The 23,324-nt window shown below is 38.2% G+C and overlaps 1 protein-coding gene across 5 annotated transcripts in view; it reads left to right on the plus strand.

Moving 5' to 3' along the window:
* Ddx60 (DExD/H-box helicase 60) overlaps positions 1 to 23,324 on the plus strand; it is a 126,604-nt gene that overhangs the window by 70,019 nt on the left and 33,261 nt on the right. For all 5 annotated transcript variants that reach the window (XR_004771810.1, XM_027394067.2, XM_027394068.2 and 2 more), the window contains exons 23-31: positions 2,873 to 2,977; positions 3,497 to 3,625; positions 5,562 to 5,686; positions 8,698 to 8,859; positions 13,227 to 13,388; positions 17,826 to 17,973; positions 19,189 to 19,341; positions 21,475 to 21,579; positions 22,235 to 22,435. Coding sequence is in view for 4 of the 5 variants with exons in the window: in XM_027394067.2 (XP_027249868.1) it covers positions 2,873 to 2,977; positions 3,497 to 3,625; positions 5,562 to 5,686; positions 8,698 to 8,859; positions 13,227 to 13,388; positions 17,826 to 17,973; positions 19,189 to 19,341; positions 21,475 to 21,579; positions 22,235 to 22,435 (1,290 nt within the window). In the remaining variant the exon portion in view is untranslated. The remainder of the gene's footprint in view (positions 1 to 2,872; positions 2,978 to 3,496; positions 3,626 to 5,561; positions 5,687 to 8,697; positions 8,860 to 13,226; positions 13,389 to 17,825; positions 17,974 to 19,188; positions 19,342 to 21,474; positions 21,580 to 22,234; positions 22,436 to 23,324) is intronic.

Below are 23,324 nucleotides of genomic sequence, written 5' to 3' on the forward strand. Positions count from 1 at the left end.
TTAATTTTCTGTCTGGCAGACCTATCCACTGGTGAGAATGGTACGGTGAAATTTCTCATTATTAGTTTTTGAGGTTTGATGTGTGATTTAAGCTTTAGTAATGTTTGTTTTATGAACTTAAGAGTAGGGGAAGAGAGGAAGAGGAAGATAGAGAAGCGTAAGAGAAGAGGGCGTAAGTGGGCAGGAATCTGTCTTTTAAAGGGATCTTTACACCTGCATGCAGACTCAGTTCCCATGGAACCCTGGGCTGACCAGGGTACTGCCTGAGTGGATTCTGCATAATGCTGACCTTTCAATACCAGCTTGCTTCTTAGGTCCATTTGATTTGAAAGTGTCTTCCCAACAATTTACTAGGAGGTAATGTCTGTCTTCGAAGTTGAGGTGGGTTTCTTGTATGCAGCAGAAGGATGAATCCTGTTTTCATATTCATTCTGTTAGATTGTGTCTTTTTATAGGCTAGTTGAGTACAATGTTATTAAGGGATATCAATGAGCAGTTACTGTTGATTCTTGTTATTTTTTGGTGGTGATGTGTGTGTTTCTCTTTTTTAGAATTTGCTGGTATAGGATTATCTATTGTCTATGCTTTCCTGGGTACCTCTAAACTCCTTGAGTTGGAGTTTTCCTTCTAGTGCTTTCTGTAAGGTTTGTGGATAGGTATTGTTTAAGTCTGGTTTTGTCATAAAATATCTTGTTTTCTCTGTCTATGATGATTGAAAGTTTTGCTGGGCATAGTGGTATGGGCTGTCATTCATGGTCTCTTAGAGTCTGAATAATGTCTGTCCAGGACCTTCTGGCTTTGAGAGTTTACGTTGAGAAGACAGGTGTTATTCTGATGTGTCTACCTTTATATGTTACTTGACCTTTTTCATTTGTAGCTCTTAATATTCTTTATTTATTCTGTACATTTTGTGTTTTAATTATTATATGGTGAGAGGAGGATTTCTTTTTCTTTTCTTTTCCTTTTTTTTTTTTTTTAGTTCAGTCTATTTGTTGTGCTGTAAGCTTCTTGTATCTTCATAGGCATTTCCTTCTTTAGGTTGGAAAAGTTTTCTTCTATGATATTGTTGAATATATTTCTGTGCCTTTGAGCTGGTATTCTTCTCCATCTTGTATCCTTATTATTTTTAGGTTTGGTCTTTTCACGGTATCCCAGATTTCTTGGAAATTTTGTGTTATGACTGTGTTGGCTTTAATATTTTCTTTGACCAATGAATCTACTTCCTCTACCACATCTTCAATGTCTGAGACTCTTTTCTCCATCTCTTGTATTGTTGGTTATGCTTGCATCTATAGTTCCTGTTTGTTTGCCCAGATGTTTCATTTCCAAAATTCCATTGATTTGTGTTTTCTTTGTTGCCTCAATTTCAGTTTTCCAGTCTTAGACTTGTCTGTTTTCTTTCTCTTGGCTTTCTTTAGGAGATTTACTGATTTCTTCCATTTTTGTTTGTCTTCTCTTTTTGTTTAAGGGGATTTTTCATTTCTTCTTTAAGGGCCTCTATCATCTTCATAAAGTTATTTTTAGGTCATTTTTTCTGGTTCTTCTGCATTGGGGTGTTCAGCTCTTTCTGTTATAGCACCACTAGGTTCTGGTGTTAACATATTGCTCTTTAGGTTCTTGAATGTTTCTTGCATTGGTGTGTACCCATTCTTTCTCTAATCAGAAGTAGGCAGTGCTTTTGCCTCTTGATCTGATCCTTGCAGACAATGTTTGTGCCTCAGAGATCCTCAGTGGACTCAGAGATCTATGTGGTCATTTTCTGTGTCTCAGGAAGCCACTCTTGGTCGGCTCTCTTAGTCCTCTCTGGTTCAGTGATTTTCTGTGTCTCAGGCAGATACTGAGGTCATGGGGGAGTGGGTAGGTTTGGGAGCAGAGTGTGATTTTTAGGTTACAGGGTCTAGTTTGGGGGGAGCGTTTTTGTAGCCTGCCTGCAGGAGCTTTTCCTGCTGACCTGCAAATGCAGCTGAGATGGGTGGGTGAGGGGCCATGGTTTTGCCCCAGTACCTAGGGACTAGAGGCTGTGTGGTCCAGATGGGAAGCTGGTCACTTACCTCTCAGTCCTCTCTGTGCATATATTACCTGGTTTATTTCCCACAACAAATTAGTGACACAGACAGAGCTAATGTTTTATTTTAGAAACGAGGAAACTGAAGCCAGTGTAAGTTGGTAAGAAACTTAAGAAACCTCAAGCCCACCATCCAACAAAAGATTTGTATTTTAAACTTCTGAGGGCTCTTGGATTTGTTTTTGTTTCATTTTAGTTTGACTGAAAAAGTGACCACTCTCTATTGATAATTAAAAAGAGAATACAAGGCTAACGTGGAGGATGGATCAGATGAATATCTCTACAGTTAAGAGGAGGGTGAAACGACCAGCACCCATACTGGGTGATTCACAACAGCCTATAACTCCAGCTCCAGGGGATCTGTCAGCTTCTTTTGGCCTGGGGGAGGGACAGGGGGATAGACCTCCTCCACATACACATAATTATTAAAAATTATTTTATCCCAGCACAGGAATATTTGGTGGACTTTGCAGAGCCCCCATTGAGAGCCCTACCCTGCCTGGGGAGTGGTGGGTGGATGGGGTGGGAGGTAGGTTGAGGGTGGGGGAGGATGGATGGGGTGAGGGGAGGGAGAGGGAGAAGGGACTTACATGTGAAACAAGCTTGTTCTCTAACTTGAACTAATAAATAAATAAATAAATAAATAAATAAATAAATAAATAAATAATTTTATAAAGGCAACAGGCTCAAAGCAGCCTTCACCATTTTTCCAGCTTTGAATGCTCAAAGCAAGCATTTCTTGTGAGTGTTCTCACACCTTGTCAGGAAAATAAAATATTAATCAGTTCGATTTGATTTTAACCATAGATTGAAAAGTATGGATTCCCTTCTGACCTTGCCTTTTCGCCTCGAGAAAGCATCCAGCTATACGACACTATGCTTCAGGTCTGGAAGAGCTGGCCCCAGGCCCAGGTAAAGAATCTGCATGGAATGCATGCTGCTATGGTAGATTCCACCACTGCTGTTCAGAAACACACAGCCACCATTTCTGTCTCTTGCATTCGATGACTTAAAAGGATTAGCAGACCTTTCCCCAGAGGAAATGACATCCTCATACCTTCTCAGTTAAATGGGCTAGAAATGGTCTTTTCTGCCAGTTCCTGAAAATGTCCCTTTTTTTTCCTTCCCAGACACTATGGTATCTGGGTCTCCTTTCCCACTCTGGGTTTCTAGTCTTCAGATTCTTTTCATCCCACATTGTTCTTTGTGTTGTGAGTGTTGGTTGCTTTCTCTGGAGACCTGTTTGCTCTGTGTTCTTGCCTTTGAAGAGTTCATACATAGTTCTATATACTAGAAGGTATGGGGAGGTAAGAGAATTCCAACTGCTTCTAATACAAGAGATTGTAAAACTGTAAATGAAAAATATCATTGAGAAACATCTTTATGTTTTCTGCATTATTTTTATGGAATTTTATGGTCTTCCTTTCCTAGAACCTGTGTCCAGAGAACTTCACTCATTTAAAGAACAAAATAGTCATTAAAAAGTCGGATGCTAGAGAATATGAGAAGAGCTTAAAGGAAGAATTCACAAATTGGGTTAAAAATGGGAACGAGGAACAGGTGATTTCACACATTTTGGGTGAAGCATTCCATTTCTCTCTTTTGTAGTTTTCAATTTTTGTTTTTAGATTTTTAAGTTTGACTTGATGTGTAGTGATCCCAAGTTAGAAATGAAAGAGAAAGGAAGTTGTTTTTATCTCTTCTTTAGTGTCCCCTAAACCTTGACAAGAGGCTATGGTTTCCTCATGCATTAGAAGGCACACAAGAGAGAACCCGGGGTTTGTGCTTGGTATAATTGATGCTTTTGGCAGCATAGAAATGGGACTCAAGTAGTTGTGACATGTTTTTCTTCCTTTTGTAATTTCGGCATTTTCTTCTCTTTAAAAATTGTCGAGAATTTCTTGTACATGTGTAGAATGTTTTCAAGTCCACTCCCCAATTCTCCCCTCCAAGTCCTCCCATATCCTTCCAGCCTGTTCCCCTTCCAACCTCATGTTCTCTTTTGAAACTCACTGAGTCCACTCAGTGCTGCCAGTGTGTGCATGGGTATGGGGCCATCCACTGGGACATGGACCTTAATGACTCTCCCCGCTCCCGAAGCAGCCATCATTTGCCAGTAGCTCTTCAGCTAGAGGTGAGACATTGTGAGTCCCTCCTCGTTCCTGTGGAAATCATTTTGGGCTTTATCTTCTGAGCTCTTTTGCAGGTGTCCACAGCTGCCGTGAGATATGTTCATATGTTCAATGCCCCTGTCATGTCCAGAGACAATGGTTTGTAGCTGTCCTTGGGGTTTTATTCTTTATGAATTTTATTTTAATTGTAAGAACTATTTAAGAACTAAATTCTTACCCTGGAACTATATGTGTACTAATTTATTTTGTTTAAGTTTATAATCTTATTTTATCATCAAAAATTGAGATTTCTGATTTCTTTTAGGAATAGCATTCATGATATTTTTTCATGTGATCCTGTCCCTAGCCCCATACCTTGACATATTTTTCTTTAATTTGGAGACATAATATAGTTAGGTTACATTTTCCTTTTGTTTTCTTATCATTCAAAACCCCTTATTCATATTTGGCTATACTTTCCTATGCAGCCTGGAGAGGGCTTTTTTCTACTGTTCCAGGAAACAGCACCACTGACTGAACAATCCTCTCCTCCTGCCAGATTTGTATTGTCTCAAGCAATTGCAGGAGTGGACAGTACACTAGAAGCTTGTTATTGAGTCTGTGGTTTGCATGTGACCTTGCTGTGGCTTACCACAGTCCTGTAGTATAGTCTTATAGGATTATTTTGAAGAATAACAGAAACAAAGACTAAAGAACTGTGGAAAGAGTTTAGTCAGAATGGCCATTCATTACTTTCCTATGCACATTTTCTCTTTTTTCCTTTTTTAAATTTAAATTAGAAACAAGCTCATTTTACATGTCAATACCAGTTCCTTCTCTCTCCCCTCCTCCCCTGCCCTCCACCAACCCCCTATCCCATCCCCTTTTGTTCTCCAGGGAGGATAAGGCCTTCCATGGGGGATCTTCAAAGTTTGTCATATCATTTGGAGCAGGGCCTAGACATCCCCCTCCATGTGTCTAGGCTGAGAGAAAATCTCTCTGTGTGGAATTGGCTCCCAAAGCCCATTCGTACACTAGGGATAAATACTGATCTACTACCAGAGGCCCCATAGATTGCCCAGGCCTCCTAACTGACACCCACATTCAGAGGGGCTGGGTTGGTCCTATGCTGGTTTTCCGTCTATCAGTCTGGGACCCCTTATTCAGCTCAGTGTTTAGCTGTGGGTGTCTGCTTCTGCTTCTATCAGCTACTGGATGAAGGCTCTAGGATGGCTTATAAGGTAGTCATCAATCTCATTATTGGGGATAGCTTCTCCACTAGTGCTTAGATTGTTAGTTAAGTCTACCACAAAATGCAGCAATTCCACTCTTAGGCATACACCTATGCACATTTTCATACAAGCCCTTTCCATTCACTATCACAGGCCAGAATGGTGCTGCAGAAACTCAGTCCCAATTTCTGTGACTACTCAGGCCAGATGCTGAAATTCTTTCCAAATCTTGTTGAGAAGCTCAGGGAAATGGAGAAGTTGCCTGCTCTGTTCTTTTTGTAAGTTATTTAATATTGTGACATAATTTGTGCTAGTCTCCCTCCTTTAAGATACAGGGAATTATATACACATTACCACTATGGTGTAGTATTTATTATTACTTGGGTGTTTGTTTATTTGTCAAAATAATGTGAGTCATTTAAAGTCATAAAATTGTGTAGTTCCACATTTTTTTTTTGTTCTGGTTCTGTTTGTTTGTTTGAGACAGGATCTTGATATGTTACCTGATGTAGCATTGAGAATTGGCTACTGGCTGTCATTTCTTAATCCTTACTTCACCAGTGTAGCTCCCTCCATCTCTGTGGATTCTTTCTTTCTAATTTACTTTCATGACACTGCCTGGGAATAGATCCTAGAGCTTTACACACTAGAAAACCATCTGCCACTGAGCAATAGCCTCAGACATTTATTTCTTTTTCTTTTCTAAGATCTCACCAAGTTACCCAGGCTGTTTTTCGACCCATTCTGTATATATTAGGCTAACATTCAACTTGTGATCCTCCTGTCTCAGCCTTCTTACTAACTGGGATTTTAGACAGGCCTGTGGCAACAGGCCCAGCTCCACAAATTTGAAAATACTGGGTTTATGAAGTCTCACTTTTTAAAGAAAAACTTTTGTCTCACATTTTAAACTTTATTATACAGTTCCAAATTGTTATTTGCTATACTATGATATAGTGATGTTGCCCAGTGGCTCCTATAATCATGGCATTTGGCTCCTAGGCAAAGTGGTGAAATGAAAATGAAATGTTTTTTCCCCCAGCCTGCTTGTTATCAGAAAGTCTACATTCTAAACACTGTGAAATTCATGTGATGCAAATGAGGTGTGTCTGTTTTTACTTTTTCTAGAGAGAGAATTCAACCAGCACTGTTTCTTGCTCAGATCTGAGAAGTCTAAATGGTTAATGTTCTTTTGTTGAGGTTTAAAAATTAGAAAGGCATGAGATGGAACCCGGCATGATGGAGCACTAACTATAGAAAGTACATTAAGCAGTTTATTACAGGGCATGCAAGGGGGAGACAGAGAGAGGGTAACAGAGAGACAGAAGGTAAGAGAGAGAGAGTGTGTGTGTTAGAGTAAGTGAGCATAAGTTGGCAGGGGTCTGCCTTTTAAAGGGGCCCTTTACACCTGTGTGCAGACTTAGTTTCCATGGAACCCTGGGCTGACTAGGGTTCTGCCTGGGTGGATTCTGCCAGGTAACTAGGGCAGGCCAGCATGAAGCCTGAATCTTTCAGTTAAGATCCAGACTAGGTCCACAGGGTAAATTTCAGGGTCCCAAGAAGTCTGAACCTTTATAGTCCTAGGCATTTACATTTTCAAAGGTATAATGGCCATGTCCAGGAGACCTTCTGGATTATAAAAGCTATAAAACCCCTCCAAGGTTTCCTATCTTCTAGGAAGACATGATCATGCAACAGTGAGAAATTATACCTCATTCCACTTTGCCAAAAAACATTTTTTTTGTTGACTAAAAACCTTTGTCATTTTTCAGTAGGCTATTTTGAATGTAGGGGTAATTTTCTCTTTTTTTTCTGTTTACAAATCACTGCTTTGCTCTTGCCTGGGCATATGTGTCCTGTGGAGAGTTTCCATGACCTCATTCTGCAGTGTCACAAGAATATGGTATTGGAAAAACTTAACTTTGACTTCTCAGTTGCTAATTAGGAGTATGTGTACCTAGAACACCCAGAATTCAAAGTAAAATTCATAAAGGCCAGCTAGAAAATTCTAGTGAGTATATGACAATCTCATGGTTTTCATGTGAAGTACTTTCCATCAGTGTGTGTTTGAACAGTTGATGCTAGTGCTGTTTTGGAAGGTAATGGAAAGTTAGGAGATGCTTCCTTACCCATGGACCCTGTCTGGGATGTTTATACGCCTCAGATAAGAGCTACAAATTAAACAACAGGATGCATATTAAATTTGTGCAGACCTATAAGTCTCCCTGGGTACCTTAATTATGTTTCTGTTGCTTCGAAGAGACACCATGGCCAAAACAACTTGTAGAAGAAAGAATTTACTGGGGCTCACAGTTCTAGAGAGTTATAGTTCATGACCATTATGGCAGGTGGATGTGACAACAGGCAGGTAGGCATGGTGTTAGAGCAGTAGCTGAGAGAGTATATCATTATCAGAAAGTAATGTTCAAGGAGAGATAGCTAAGTGGGGATGGCATGGACTTTTGATAACCCAAAGCCTGATTCCAGTCGTACACCTCTTCCAATACTCTACATTCTAATCCTTCCTAAACAGTTCCACCAATTACAGACTTTGTACTAAAATACATAAGCCCATGGTGACTTGATGGGGAGTGTCCTTCTGTATGCTGTGAATATATGCTTCTCTTATTGTCTGATGAATAAATACTGATTGTACAGTAGTCAGGCAGGAAGGATTGGTAAGGCTACCAGACTAGAAGTACTCTGGTTAGAGGAATGCAGAGGGAGAGTCAAGGGGGAGTTGCTATGTAACCACTGAAGGATTAGCATGTGGCAACATTATGGGTAAGCAACAGCTTTGTGGCAATAGTTACTTTTAATAGAAGTGATTTAATAATTACAAGAGATAGCCAGTAAGAAGCCTAAGCCATCAGCCAAATAGTTTGTAAGTAATATAAACCTCAGTGTGTTTATTCGGGACTAAATGGCTGCAGGATCAGGTGGGACAGAAATTTTGTCTTCAGTGACCATTCTTAGTTAAACCGCCATACTGAGTCACAGAGGTCAAGCTTTTAAGTCTTATAGCAGTCCTACTTTCTTTTTGTGCTCTGTTTCATGACTATATACACTATGTGACTAGCCACCTCTAACTTTTGTTGCCCTGCTTACCCTTATTCCAGTAGAAGTAGCTGTGTCCTTTCAAACTGTAAAACAGCTTATACCCTTCCATAATTGCTTAGGTCAGCCATTTGCTCATGCACATGAGAAATGTGACACCTAACCAGAAAGGATGGAGTGACTGAAGCTTATGATAACATGGTATTTTAAATATACATTCTTTTGCTTCCAGATTTAGATTCGCTTCTGTAGAACAATGTGCTGAGGATGCTTGTCAATTCTTGGAGGACAAACAAGATGAGAAAAGGCCTCCTAATGCTGATAAAGAAGCTCATGTCATGGCTAAGAAACTTCGAAAAGTTAAAAAATCTTTGGAGAAACCACAACAGATAATGTAAGTATTTCTCTAAGCAAATTGTCCACATAAAGATTTGTAGAAACCAAATGTCCTACTAGGAAGCATGCATTGAGAATGCTCTGTGATAAATTCCAGTTATTGCTTGGATTATTTTTGTTCTTATGCTTCAGAAGTATTCTAGGTTGAAGAGAGGTGAGCAGTATCACATATTCCTTAGTTGTATAGAAATAGTTTAATTTATGGTTGTTCAAGGAAGGTGCAGATTCTATGTTTATTGCATAACTTGAAATGATCATCTCCCATTGTCCATGTGACTCTGTCTTGACTGAAGAGGCATTACCACAATGTTATCCATAGTTGAGATGATGAGGATGTCTTATGCTGTGAATATATGTTTCTTTTATTAGTTGATGAATAAAGTTGTTTTGGTGGCTCAACAGGAAGGATGTAGCCAGGCAGGAAGTATAGGCAGGGCTGCAGACTAGAAGAAGGCTGAGAAGAGGAATGCAGAGAGTGAGTTGCCAAAGAGATGCCATAGGGCTGCCATGGAAGAAAGTGGCTCGGGCATCACTGATAAGCCAAGACCATTTGGAAGTACATAGATTTTATACAAATGCATTAATCATTGAGAGAGCTAGCCAATAAGAAGCCTGGCCAAACAGTATATAATTAATATAGGCCTCTGTGTATTTATTTGAAATGGAACTCCTGCAAGACACTCATCTACAGTGAGTTTTGGACTGGTGTACAATGCCAAGTTTATACTTAGAAGGTCATTTCTCTCAGCATGTAGCTAAAATATGTCCTCCCTATGGTTCTCTTAACCTTAAGTGTCTGTGTGGTTTGGAAACTCTTCATATTTCTCCTTTATGATTGCAGAGATCTTTATGGACTTGAGATTCTCCAGGTTCACTATTCTCCCACATAACTAACCTGAGCTTATAAACTTTGAAATTTGTTTAATTTCCCCATATTAGGTACTCTTTTTCATGTTGCCCATCTGATGGGGTCTAACTTCTACTGTTGATCATCCAACAATTTTTACTTTTGTTCTTACTTCTTTCCATGCATTTCTTGCTCCTCCCTTTTAGGATATTCATAGGTCTAGTCACTTTATTTATCCTTCCATCTCGTTCGTTCCATGGGCCCAAATATCTGCCTCTTCATTGCTCCCATAATGTGCACTAATAAATAATAATCTGTTCTCTGAATCTTCTACTCATTCCTGGACTTAAATATATACTTCCTAATGTATTATCTAAATGACAAACTGTAAAATTCCTTTCTTATATGCAGTGTGAGTGTTAGTCTTTAGTGGCTTATCACATAGTGTTAGCCCTAACATTCTGTACCATGATGTCTGGAGAGAAGTGTGTAGAATGTGTTTTGAGGTTTAGAGGATGGAAATGTTGATATGTGCGTAAGGACATACATTTCAAGGGCAGGCCTAATCATAAGCATACATTTCACTTCTATCCCCTTTAGATGTGTCATTGATTGACAACCACTCAATGACTATAATCATACAGAGAATTTTGGTGAGACTAAAATAAAAATGATGCAAATGTGTAGTCCAGTGGTATAAAATATAAGTCACAGATGTGCAATTTCTAGGTCATTTTTATTGTATGTAATTCTGTATTAGAGAGACTTAGGAGTATAGTTATTTTCAAGTGATACAGTTTTTTGAAAAGAGATACTATGATGGAAATGACTGGAATTTGCATGGTATAAAACAATACCACAACAACACAGTCAGAAACATGGATTAGAGGCACTCTATCACATACAAGCTGTGTGTATTCATGGGTAGTCCCCTTAATCTCTTTGTATCTCTATTTTCTCACTTGTGGTATGGGAATGATAGCATTGAAATAATATTGTTCAATGAATTATTAAATTCTAGCCCCTTTGAATTGCACCTGACAACAGTAACTATAGAATGTTTATATTATTATTATTATTATTATTATTATTATTATTATTATTATTATTATTATTTTCTTACCTGATGAGAATTGACTGCCATTTTTTAATCCTTACTTCACTAGGGTAGCTCCCTACATCCCTGAGGATTCTTTTTCAAATTAGTTTTGTGACACTGACTGGGAATAGATCCCAGGGGGCCTCACACACTAGAAAACCATTCTGACACTGAGCAATACCCTCAGACATTCTTCCCTTTTGCTTTTCTGATAAGATCTCACCAAGTTACCCAGGCTGGTTTTGAACCCATTCTGTATATTAGGCTAACTCTTCAACTTGTGATTCTTCTGCTTCAGCCATCTCAGCTTTCCTACTAGCTAGGATTGTGGACAGGTATGTGGCAATAGGTCCAACTTCACAATTTTTAAAATACTGGGTTTTAAAGTTTTCTCCTTTTTCTTTATTAATTTTTAAATTTAAAATAGAAACAATCTTTTTTACATGTCATTCCCAGTTCCCTCTCCCTCCCCTCCTCCCCTGCCCCTCATCAACCCTCATCCCATTCCCTTTTTGCTCTCCAGGGAGGATGAAACCTTCCATGGGAGATCTAAAAGTCTGTCATATCATTTGGAGCAGGGCCTAGACCCTCCCCAGTGTGTCTAGGCTGAGAGAGAATCCCTCTATGTGGAATGTTTTAATTTTAAGAAAATCTTTTGTCTTATACTTTAAGCTTAAACTTTATTGTACAGTTTCAATTTGTTTGCTGTAATATAATGTAGTGATGTTGCCCAGTATCTACTTCAGACACAGCATGTTGTTGCTACCCATGGTGGTGAAATGAAATGACTCCCAGCCCCTCAGCCTGTTTGTCATCAGAAAGGCTACATTCCAAACATTGTGAAATTCATGTGATTCAAAAGAGGTGTGTTTGCTTTTATTTTTCTGGAGAGAGAATTCAACCAGCACTGCTTATTGATCAGATCTGAGAAGTCTAAATGGTTAAGACTCAGACGAGGTACACAGGGTGCCAGAGTCCCAAGATGTCTGAACCTTTATAGTCCTAGGCATTTACATTTTCAAAGGTATAAAGGCCATGTCCAGGAGACCTTCTGGATTACAAAAGCTATGACCTCCAGGGTTTCCTATCTTCTAGGAAGAAGTGATCATGTAACAGTGAGAAATTATACCTCTTTCCACTTTGCCAAAAGAATAATTTTCTTTTTGGTTGACTAAAACTCTTCCTCAGCTTTTAGGGAGGTTTGTGGAAGGTGGGGGTGGGGTGAGTTTGTGGAAGGTGGGGGTGAGTTTCTCTGTTTTTTTTTTTTTTTTCTGTTCAAAAATCACTGCTTTGCTTTTGGCTTGGCATGTGTATCCTGTGGAGAGTTTCTGTGAGCTTACTCTGCAGTTTCACAGGAATATAGTATTGGGAAAACTTATCTTTCACTTCTCAGTTGTTAATTAGGTGTATGTGAATCTAGAGCACCAAGACATCCTAGTAAAATTCACAAATGTCAGCTTCAAAATTCCAGCAGGCATGTCACTCTTATTGTTTGCATGTGAAGTGCTTTCCATCAGTGTGTGTTTCCACTGGTGCTGTTTTGGACAATTGTAGAATGTTAGGAGATGCCACCTTATTTATGGAATTGGTCTGGGATATCATCATTTATACTTCTAAGATCAGAGCTGTAAGTCAGGCATTGGTGATACATGCCTTTAATCCCAGCACTCGGGAGGCAGAGGCAGAGGATCTCTGTGAGTTCGAGACCAGCCTGGTCTACAAGAGTTAGTTCCAGGACAGCCTCCAAAGCCACAGAGAAACCCTGTCTTGAACATGCCTCCCCCCAAAAAAGAAAGAAAGAAAAAAGACAAAAAAGATTAGAGCTACAAATTAAACAACAGGATGCATATTAAATTTGTCCAGATCTGTAAGCCTTCCTGGGTTACCTTAATTACTTTTCTCTTGCTGCGAAGAGACACCATGGCCAAAACAACTTGTAGAAGAAAGAATTTACTGGGGCTCACAGTTCTAGAGAGTTATAGTTCATGACCATTATGGCAGGTGGATGTGACAACAGGCAGGTAGGCATGGTGTTAGAGCAGTAGCTGAGAGAGTATATCATTATCAGAAGGTAATGTTCAAGGAGAGATAGCTAAATGGGAATGGCATGGACTTTTGATAACCCAAAGCCTGATTCCAGTCGTACACCTCTTCCAATACTCTACATTCTAATCCTTCCTAAACAGTTCCACCAATTACAGACTTTCTATTAAAATACATTAGCCTATGGGGACCATTCTCAGTCAAACTACCATACTAGCCACGGGGGTCAAACTTCAAGTCTTAGAGCCAGCCCTACTTTCTGTTCGTGCTTCTTTTCAGCTATTTGCTCATACACATCAGAAATTTAACACACAATCATAAAAGATGGAGAGACTGAATCTAATGATATTTCAAGTACACATTTCTTTTCTTTCAGATATAGATTAAGTTCTGTAGAAGGAGGTGCTGAGGCTGCTTGCCAATTCCTGGAGGTCCAACAGGAGGAGAAAAGACCTCCTAATTCTGATAAAGAAGCTCATGCCATGGCTAACAAACTTCAAAAAGTTAAAAAATCTTTGGAGAAACCACAAAATATAAGGTAACTATCTAACTAAGCAAATTGTCCACATAAGGATTTGTAGAACCCAAATGTCCTAGTAGAAAGCATGCATTGAGAATGCTCTATAATAAAGTTCCAATTACTGCTTGGATTATTTTTGTTCTTAAGCTTCAGAGGTATATTAGGTTGAAGACAGGTGAGCAGCATCACATATTCCTTAGCTGTATAGATTAGTTTAATTTATGTTTGTTCAAGGCAGGTCCAGATTCTATGTGTATTGTAGAAATTGACATAATCATTTCCCCATTGTCCTTGACTTATGACACATTATCACAGTGTGGCCCATGGAGTGAGTTTTGGGCTGGATTACATTGCCAATTTTACAGTTAGAAGGCCATTGCTTTCATTGTGTAACTAAAATGTGTCCTGTCCACATTCAGTGACTGTGTGGGTTGGAAATTCTCCATATTTCCATCTGAAGATTGCAGAGATCTTTATGGACTTACGATTCTCCAGGTTCATGACTCTCCACCCTAACTAACCTGAGCTTATAAACTTTGAAATTTGTTAAATTACTCCATGTTTCATATTCTTTTTCATGTTGCCCAGCTGGTGGAGTCTAACTCCTATTATTGATCATCCAACAATTTTAGCTGTTTTTGTTTGTTTTACCTTTTTCCATGTATTTCCTATCTCCCTTTTAGGATATTCATGGGTCTAGTCACTTCATTTATCCTTCCATCTCTTTCTTTCCATGGGCCCAAATATCTGCCTCTTCAGTATCCTCACCCTTATTGATCCCATTGTGTGTAGTCATAAATTTGTTATCTGTTTTCTGAATCTTATATTCATTCCTGAACTTTGACTTATACTTTTTCATATTTTCTACTTTGTCAGGAAATAAATTAATCTGTATTTTAAAAATATACACAATGACAGTCTCTTATCTAAAAAATGTAAAATCCCCAATCTTTCAAAATCTGAAACTATGGGAGCTCAGGTAACACTCTATGTAGAAATTTTTACATGATAAAACTCTGTTTAATGCACAAATTTATTTAAAATATCCATAAAATTGTCTTTAGGCTATCTGTAGGTGGTAACATAGATAAAATCTAAATAAATTTTCTTGTTTAGGCTTGAGTGCCATCCCAAGATATGCTGGTAATTATTGACAAATATTTCAAACTCCAAAAAATTAAAATTCATTTCCCCAGCTCTTTGTTTAAGGGACACTAAATCTTTATTAGTTTCCCTAAGTCTAAGCTTTTTTGCAATAAGAGACAGACAATTCTTTGCCTCTCTATAACCTGATAGATGAAAATTGTATCTGGGATTTTTCCTTTAAAACTATTTATAAAATACATTTATAGTATTATTATTAATATTATATTGAACATTTTATTTTATATTTTGCTCTAATATTTATTATTTTTAAAGCAATCTTATTTTGCATACTAATCCCAGTTCCGTCTCCCTTGCACCCTCCCACTCCCCCCACTATCTTCCCACCCCCCACCCCCCTCTTCCACTCTTTAGAGAGGATGAGGCCTCCCATGAGGGGGTCATCAAAGTCTGTCCCATCATTTGGAGCAGGACTGATGCCCTCTCCTCTGTATCTGGGTGTCCATCTGAAGGGAATGGGCTCCCAAAAGCCAGTGCATGCACTAGGGATAAACACTGATTCCACTGCCAGAGGACCCATAGGCTGCCAAGCCCCACAACTGACACCCACATTCAGGGGGCCTTATTAGATCTCATGCAGGTTCCCCAGCTGTCACTGTGGAGTTGGTGAGCTCCCACTTGCTTAGGTCAACTGTTTCTGTGTGTTTCCCCAACATGATCTTGACCCCTTTGCTCATCACTCCTCCCTCTCTACAACTGTACTCCATGAGTTCAGCCCAGTCTGTAGCTGTAGATCTCTGCTTCTGATTTCATCAGCTACTGGATGAAGGCTCTAGGATGGCATTTAAAGTAGTCATCAATCTCATTATGTGGCAAGGGCATTTAAAGTGCATGACTACTGTATTTACCTCATTCCTCTCCATACTCTTTCCCATCCAGCTCCTTTCTTGTCCCTTCCCTCTCAAATTCATAATCTCTTTTGTAATTGTCACACACACACACACACACACACACACACACACACACAAATATATGTATCTTGTTGATTCCATTTAGTTTGCTTATATGAATATATGTTTAGTGATGACCACTTGGCATGGATAAACTACCAAGAGACTAGTAACTGGAGAAGACTAATTCTCCCTTTTGCTAGCCAATTAATTGCCTATGGCTCTTCATCTAGGGTTGGGTCCTATTGAAATTTCCCACATCCATGTTTGTTATCAACTAGTGGTGCCATTGTTCAGGTCTCATTTCAGTAACCATATATTTAAGATTTTGTGGATACAGTTTCTCTGCTGTATATAAAAGACATTATCAGACAGATGTCCTGATCCTCTGGTACTTACAACCTTCATGCCTTCATTTCCTCAGTGTTCCCTGAGCCTTAGGTATAGAAACCTCTATAGATGTTATAGATGTGGGGGATAGGCATCCCCATGACTAATGTTGCTAATGATTTCTGGATGTATAGGGAGAAATACTGATTGGAGGTACCACTGACAAAGCCCGCTTGGGTGTGGTCAGAGCTATGTAACAAGGGTTTAAGAATGAGGGAGGCACACATACAGCTCTCTTTCCCCTGGCTGAGCTGACTAGGAAGCATTTCAGGGTCTGTCCTGCTCAGGTGCAAACCTGATCACTAACTCCTTTGAGTGAGTACTTTTCCCCAATAAACTTCTGTTTATCAACCTATCTCTGACTCCACTTTGTAAACATCTATAGTGATGGAATCTCTCTACTGCCAAAAGAAGCTATTTTGATGAGGGTGAGAACTTCACTTATATGTGTATGTAAGAATTAGAATTTAGAATGCTGTTGGTGGTTATACTGGTTTATGGATGTGGTAGCACTAAATTTGTCTCTATGGTACATTATTTCATCAGCAACACATAGTTGGTTAGGTTTATAGTAACAAGCATGGATATCCCATAGTTAAGTGTCTTTAAGTCCAATTAGTCATTGGTAGTTACCTTGGAGTTAAGTGCCCTATTGCTCCATTGGGCATATATTGCTATGTTCCTGTTGCAGTTTGTAAGCTTTACAGCTAGGTAAGACTTTACATTGTTTTGCTACCTTGGCAGCTTGTATAGTCCCTTCAGGTGCTATGAAAGCTCCTTCTTAGGGTCATCTAGGGATATTTTAAGTGAAGAACTATGACTCACTTTGAAGCAAACTTTTAGAGCATCGCTAGTTCAAACATTCCAAATTCTAGAGCAAGGTTTCATGAACAATGCAACCTCTGCATGCTTTGTTGTTGCTTGGGCAGTATATTGTATGGAGGCAGTGAACTCCAAGGGGAACATAGGTAGGGATTTCTTGGAAAATGATCCTCCTTACGATACCTCTGTTTCAGGGTGTCAAGAGCTACATGGTCAAGATGGCTTAGTGACCAGCAACTCAAGCTGTCAGAGTGACAGTTGTTTTATTATCTTCAGCACTCTCATTTTAAAGAGGATGTGGTAGAGGATGCTTCATGCACTGTGCATTGGAGGGCAAAACTCTGACTCTTCTCTCTGTGTATCCATTTCTGAAATGCAAGAACCACTAAAGAAACAGGCATACCAGGAGCTCACTATTACAGGGTCATTTTGTTGAGCTGGAAGGATGTTTTGTATGTTTTCTTTAGCAGTTTTTATTTATTAATAGTGTTTTATTTAGTAGTTTAAAATGTTGAGTAATGTAACAATATGTGTTCCTTTGTAAGTGCATTGGCACATGTTTTGAAAATATAGAGCTGGGCATAATCATGACATTTCCCTCCTCATTAAGCTTAATGCTACTTGGAGGTGATGTGTTCTAGATGTGTGATGCATACCATGACATGGTATAATCCAAGTGACCTCATCTTCCTGTGTTCAGAAATATCTCCTTTGCATAGTTAAGTGACAACAATGTATAAATGGTCCAAGTGATTGCAAATGCCTGGTACATTCAGAGTTCCTGGAGAATACAGAGTAAATACCTAAGGGTCCCTGCCATGTGTATGTAGCACACACTGAGAAGGGCACATGCCTTATTGAAGCAGTGGGCATATAAGGAAATCACTAGAAGAATAGGAGAAAAGCAAAGTTAATAGGATATAGTCTTTTGTTAGAATATAGCCTGGACATGGCACCTGCTTGCAGTGTCCACCATAGGAGGCAGGAGAATACCCTGAATTGGCAAGCAGAGAGAGAACACATACCTCCAACCTGAGTGTGTGAAAGGCTGAAGGAGAGTAAATGAGCATTATATTAGCAAGATGAGGCAAGGTCACCCAGGTTGATAAGTATGACTTATAAGATACTTTGGGCTTCCTCTAGAGATTGGATGTAAATACTGATTTCTTGAAACTTTATTCTTTAAAAGAGATGAAAAAAGCAAGAAGCCTTCCAGAAGGCTAGATCAAATCATCATGCATGAAGCTGAATACAATTACCTCCTGAAGAGTCTGGAGAAGCATCTAGAGATTCCTGAGGACTGCACATATGCTGATCAGAAAGCAATAGATGATGAGGTCAGTACTGAGAAGGCACAGTTTTCCCAGAGAAAAGCCTCTTCCATGCAGACAGTGTTGGCCATAATTCAAGCAGTTGCTACCATAAGGGAAGTCATTCTGACCTAGAGATGTAGGAGACAGAAACTTTTATTGCACACAACATTCAAGCACCTTGCAATCCACACTTAGGATAGGTTTAGAATTTGTAGACTGATTTTTGTCTTGCTGACAAATCACCTAAGTGCCTGTTCTTGCATTGTGTCTTCTATAAAAGTCCGTATATTATAGTCAGCATTTGGACCCCTGCAAACTAATATATTTAGATACTTATAGCATTTCTTAAAATTAGAGTCTTTCTATATTGCAGCTAAAAAATTTCACCAAAGGGTCATTGGATTATCTAAAATTGGTTTAGTCTATCATCTTTAAACTTTTTGTCCTTCAAACTCTTCCTATTTTTAGTCGACATGCTTACCAATACAACCAGTTTCAATAAAAGCAATGTCAACACACACACACACACACACACACACACACACACACACACACACACTTTGTGTATTTTCATTGTGTCATGAATCTTCTTTTGTCAGCTTCATGATCTGTTTAGTTTTCATGACCATTTATGTACATCATTTTCTTAATTGGCCCTTCATATTCTGTCTTATAGATAGTTACACAATCAAAATAGCTGGGAACTATCCTTTTATGTTTGGAGACTTAAATTTGTCCCTTGTTTCCAAGTGTTAATCTTTTATTTATTATAACACTAAACACAACTGGATTTCCTCCCTAAGACATGGGTATTTTTGAGGACATTAGTATGTCATTTGCAGTGGGAAGTAGGCAGTTCTTGACCTTACAGTATAAGAGTTTTGCCTTAGTTTCTAGGGAGAACTTTAGAATAGATTTCACAGTCACTTACTTGATCTTGTTCAGGTGGGAATGGGCCATAGTCTTGTATTTCCTTTGGGCTGTCTAATATGCTGGCAAAGTTTTCTATCCCAGAACTGAGGTGAGACCCCCAAGGATGGAGAAGGCTTTTCTTGTGGTGATTGTTGTTGCCATAAAATGTTCTTTTGTTGTTGTTGATGATGATGATAATGATGCTTAGAGCAAAGGCCAAACAGTGACATCATTTGGCCAAATTATTATGTAACATGTATATTATTTTCATTAAACATTTTTGATTGAGAATGAGACAAGCAATATTCTAAATCTCTTGGTTTTTAGTCATTGCAGATGGTGTTTGATCGAGTGAAATTCCAAAGAAAAGGAAACACACTGAAGAAATTGGCAAGAAGAGGCATTGGCTATCATCACAGCTCCATGAGTTTCAAAGAAAAGCAGTTAGTCGAAATTCTTTTTAGAAAAGGATTTATTAGGGTGGGTCAATCTTTCACTGTAAAACTTGAAAATGTGAATATATGAAGTAGAATGTTCATGAAATGAGGAAATATAACATAACCACCCCTTTCCTTTTTTTGTCACGTAGCTATTCCTCTTGGGCTGTAGACTTTCTTTACTGACTATGGCATCTTAGCATATGCTCCATGTCATTTAATTAGGGAAGAAGATTTGACTGCTTTCATTCACCCCATTCTTTTATGCAATAAATGAAGCATCTCTATTCTGACCTCAGTGATAAACTTACTCTTTTGTTATTATATGTAGGTTTTGTTGATGTGATGTTGCTACAAATATTCTCTCTAAGATTTAGATGGTACTTATATTTGAGTTTGGGGCAGATCTTTTTCTAATGTGGTAGCTGAAATCAGAGCACAGTTACCTGCTTCAGCTTATATCAGCAGAGCTTGTAGATATGCTGGTACTGAATGCTATTTATCCTGTTACTGATGAGGGACAAGAGGAATATTGCCATAAATATCTTTCAGGCCTCATCCTTATCATGTTTTCTTTAGTACATCCTGGGAAGGCTCATGACAACAATCCAGAGAAGTATATAGAGGCCCTTAGATTATTACCAAGAAAATGTGAATCTTGAGTAATATATAAAAGTTAATCATGACTACTAAAAATTATCAACCTGACATTTTGTGTGGCATAGGCCAAAAGAAATAGAGGGTGGAAGGAAGACAGAGAAAAAAAGAGAAAGAGATGTGGTTAAAATAGCATCTGCCAGTAATTTCTTAGTCACTAATAAAGTGATGAATGACTGGGCTGGTACAGATCAGCTACTAGGGAAATAGTATCAGTTTCATCAGAAAATACATTTTAGGAAGGTAATTGATCTATTCATTTTCTAAATGTAAAGCTCCTACTATTTCAATGTTTTTGCACATTAAGGAGATTTGAATAAAAAGCATTTAATAAGTAGCAAGTTTCATTTTAATAGAGGCATAAGCTTCAAACACAAAACTACTAGAAAACATTACTTCATATCCTTAAACATCATCACAAAACAGAGCACAAACCGCCATCAATCTAAAGAGTCAGTGTAGATGGATTTTTCTTCAGCCTGTCAGGTCACAAAAAATGACACAGGAGACTTGCTATTAATTATGAAAGCTTGGCTTATAGATTAGGCTTGTCTCAACTAGCCCTTAGAACTTGAATTAACCCATTTATATTTTTTAATTTTTAACCCATTTATATTAATCTGCATTTTGCCACATAGTGTGACCTCTCTTCCATCTTGCATCTCCTATTTCCTATCCATGTCTAACTGGTGACTCCTACTTTTTTTCCCCACTGTCCTCTCTGTCACCAAAAGTCCCACCTAACTTCTTCCTGTCTAGCTATTGATCATTCAGCTCTTCATTAAATCAATCAGGAGGTGCCTTGTTAAAGGCACATCTTCACAGTGATTCCACATCAACACAGGACAAGTCAACATATACAAACTACATCAAGAAAATTAACAAGAAGTTATGTTAATAAACTTTACATTCCTTTCTGTTTCGGATTAGTGATCAAGCAAATTCATGACAGAAAAAATGTACTTTATTTTTATGTCATTTCTCAATGAACTTTAGTAGATCAGGTAATTACCAGGAAGTAGTCTTGTAAAATATTTATTGCCCTCTCAGAGAAATTCTTCTCCTTATATTTTACTTACTATATTTACTATAACACTTATCCCACACCAGATATTTTGCTTGGCTCTGGAGATATGCAAGCATGAACAATGTTTTGACTTCAATATTTGAAGAGTAAAAAAAAATTGCAATGACATTAAAGGGCATTGAGGGATAATGCAAAGAACAGAGAGGTAGATGGTGATGAAAGAAGATAATTATTTTAGATGTGGCCCCGAAGTTCCTCTGAGACATTTGCACCACACGATTATGGTTAAAGTATATATTCTTTGCAAAGCAATGAGTATTATAACAGATTCCATTTAAGAAAATGTGTCTGTGTTTGCAAAAGAAAAGAAACATTTTGCATCTCATCCCCTTAGTTTGCCCATTGCAATTTTGTTAGGATTTCAATTACATGGAAATACTTGTATTTTACCAAAATGCCAGTGTGTAGAATCACTATTTTGTTCCTTTTTAGGTGGTGACAGCTACTGGAACACTTGCTTTAGGAATCAACATGCCTTGTAAATCTGTGGTTTTTGTTCAAAACTCAGTCTATCTGGATGCTTTAAATTTCAGACAGGTATTACAATATACATTAATTTATTAATACTATAAAGCCATGAAATAGTAAAACAATACTTTAACTACTAATTTACTAACATGTTCCAGTTCATGACAGACCACTGTAGGTGACTGTCTGGTATTGACTAAGCAATAGGACTATGAGATTATATGACGAATGCTGATCAAGTATATGATCTTGGATAAGACATCAATCTCCTCTCTTATTTGCAGAATTTAGGTGACCATTACTATCTCATGACTTGCACATAAACTAAAGTGATTTGAAAAAAATCTATGTTATAATGTGTTATATGTTATATCATATATAGTATTATACATCATAGATAGAATATTTTATCACATAAGTAACTGCCAGAAAGTGACAATTATATATTATACAATACATACTATATTCATAATATTAGATACTGGATTTTATAAATATGTGTAGTTCTATACAGCATTATACAAATACTTATTATGGTTAATGATGCATGGGAATGACAGATATATTGTTATAAATAGGTCTGCTTCAAATATGTATGTTTTAGATTTTAAATAGATAAACCCCATCATATTTGCACAAAAGCAATGTAAAAGGCTTAGTTCTTTACATTCTCTTAGGAAAAACACGCAGGTGATCTCACAGTGTGATTCTCTTCTGTTTCCAGATGTCTGGTCGGGCTGGAAGAAGAGGGCAAGACCTGCTGGGTGATGTCTACTTCTTTAATATCCCACTGCCCAAAATAAGTAAACTCATAAAATCCAAAGTTCCTGAGCTGAGAGGACAGTTTCCTCTGAGTATCTCACTCATTCTAAGACTTCTGCTGCTGGCCTCCAAGGCAGATGACCTAGAGGACGGCAAGGCAAAGGTACTGTGTCTCCCTGCTGGGGCCACTGCCTTCACTGCTGGCCTGGCAGACATCACCTCCACTGTACTTATATCAGGCTTTCAATGCTTCGCAATGTTCTCTAGAGAGGGGTGGAGGAAGCTCGGGAAAAGAATAACTTTTGTCTGTTTTCATTATCAGACAGAATTTGTGACTGGGTAGGCATTAGGGTGTTCCCATGACCACTGTCTTCTGGTATGATAGACAGCATTGTATTTTACTAAAATGTGCCACTATCATGTATTTCTACCATTCATAAGCAAAAAGAATATTTTTATCATTATAAAGTAACAGTTTATTTTTTGTAAGACAAAATGTAGAAAATTTCAAAAAAAAAAAAAAAAAAAGGACTCATGCCTCATTCTACCAAAATGATTACATTATTATTTTGGTTTTTGTTTTTCAGAATTTTCCCCATTATCTGATTACACACTTTATCAGGGTGTAAGTAAGTTGGCATCAAAATATAATCAGAACATTGTCTTGATGCTTTAGGGTCTGATAAAACTGAGTCTTGAGACCAAGAATTTGAAACTCACAACTGGACGATCTAATTTCCATTTTTGCGACACTACACTGTTAAAAGGACTTGTGTTCATTTTTCTGTTGGCTGTAACATACCACAGGTGGAATGAATTATAAGAAAAGTGGTTTGTTTTGACTCATGATTCTGGAGGTTCAGTGCTGAAGGGTGGTAACTAGTGAAAGACTTGCTTGAAGTGTCTCAAGTCACAAGACATTACATGATAAACAGGAAGCCTGCCTGCCTGTCTGGCCTCTTCCTTTCTCTCCTCTTGTAAAACCAATGAGGATGCCAACATAGGATTTTTATTCTCTTAGGACTTCCTCTGATTCTAATCACTTCCCTAAG

The sequence above is a fragment of the Cricetulus griseus genome (genome assembly GCF_003668045.3).
Source record: "Cricetulus griseus strain 17A/GY chromosome 1 unlocalized genomic scaffold, alternate assembly CriGri-PICRH-1.0 chr1_0, whole genome shotgun sequence".
NCBI lineage: Eukaryota > Metazoa > Chordata > Mammalia > Rodentia > Cricetidae > Cricetulus > Cricetulus griseus.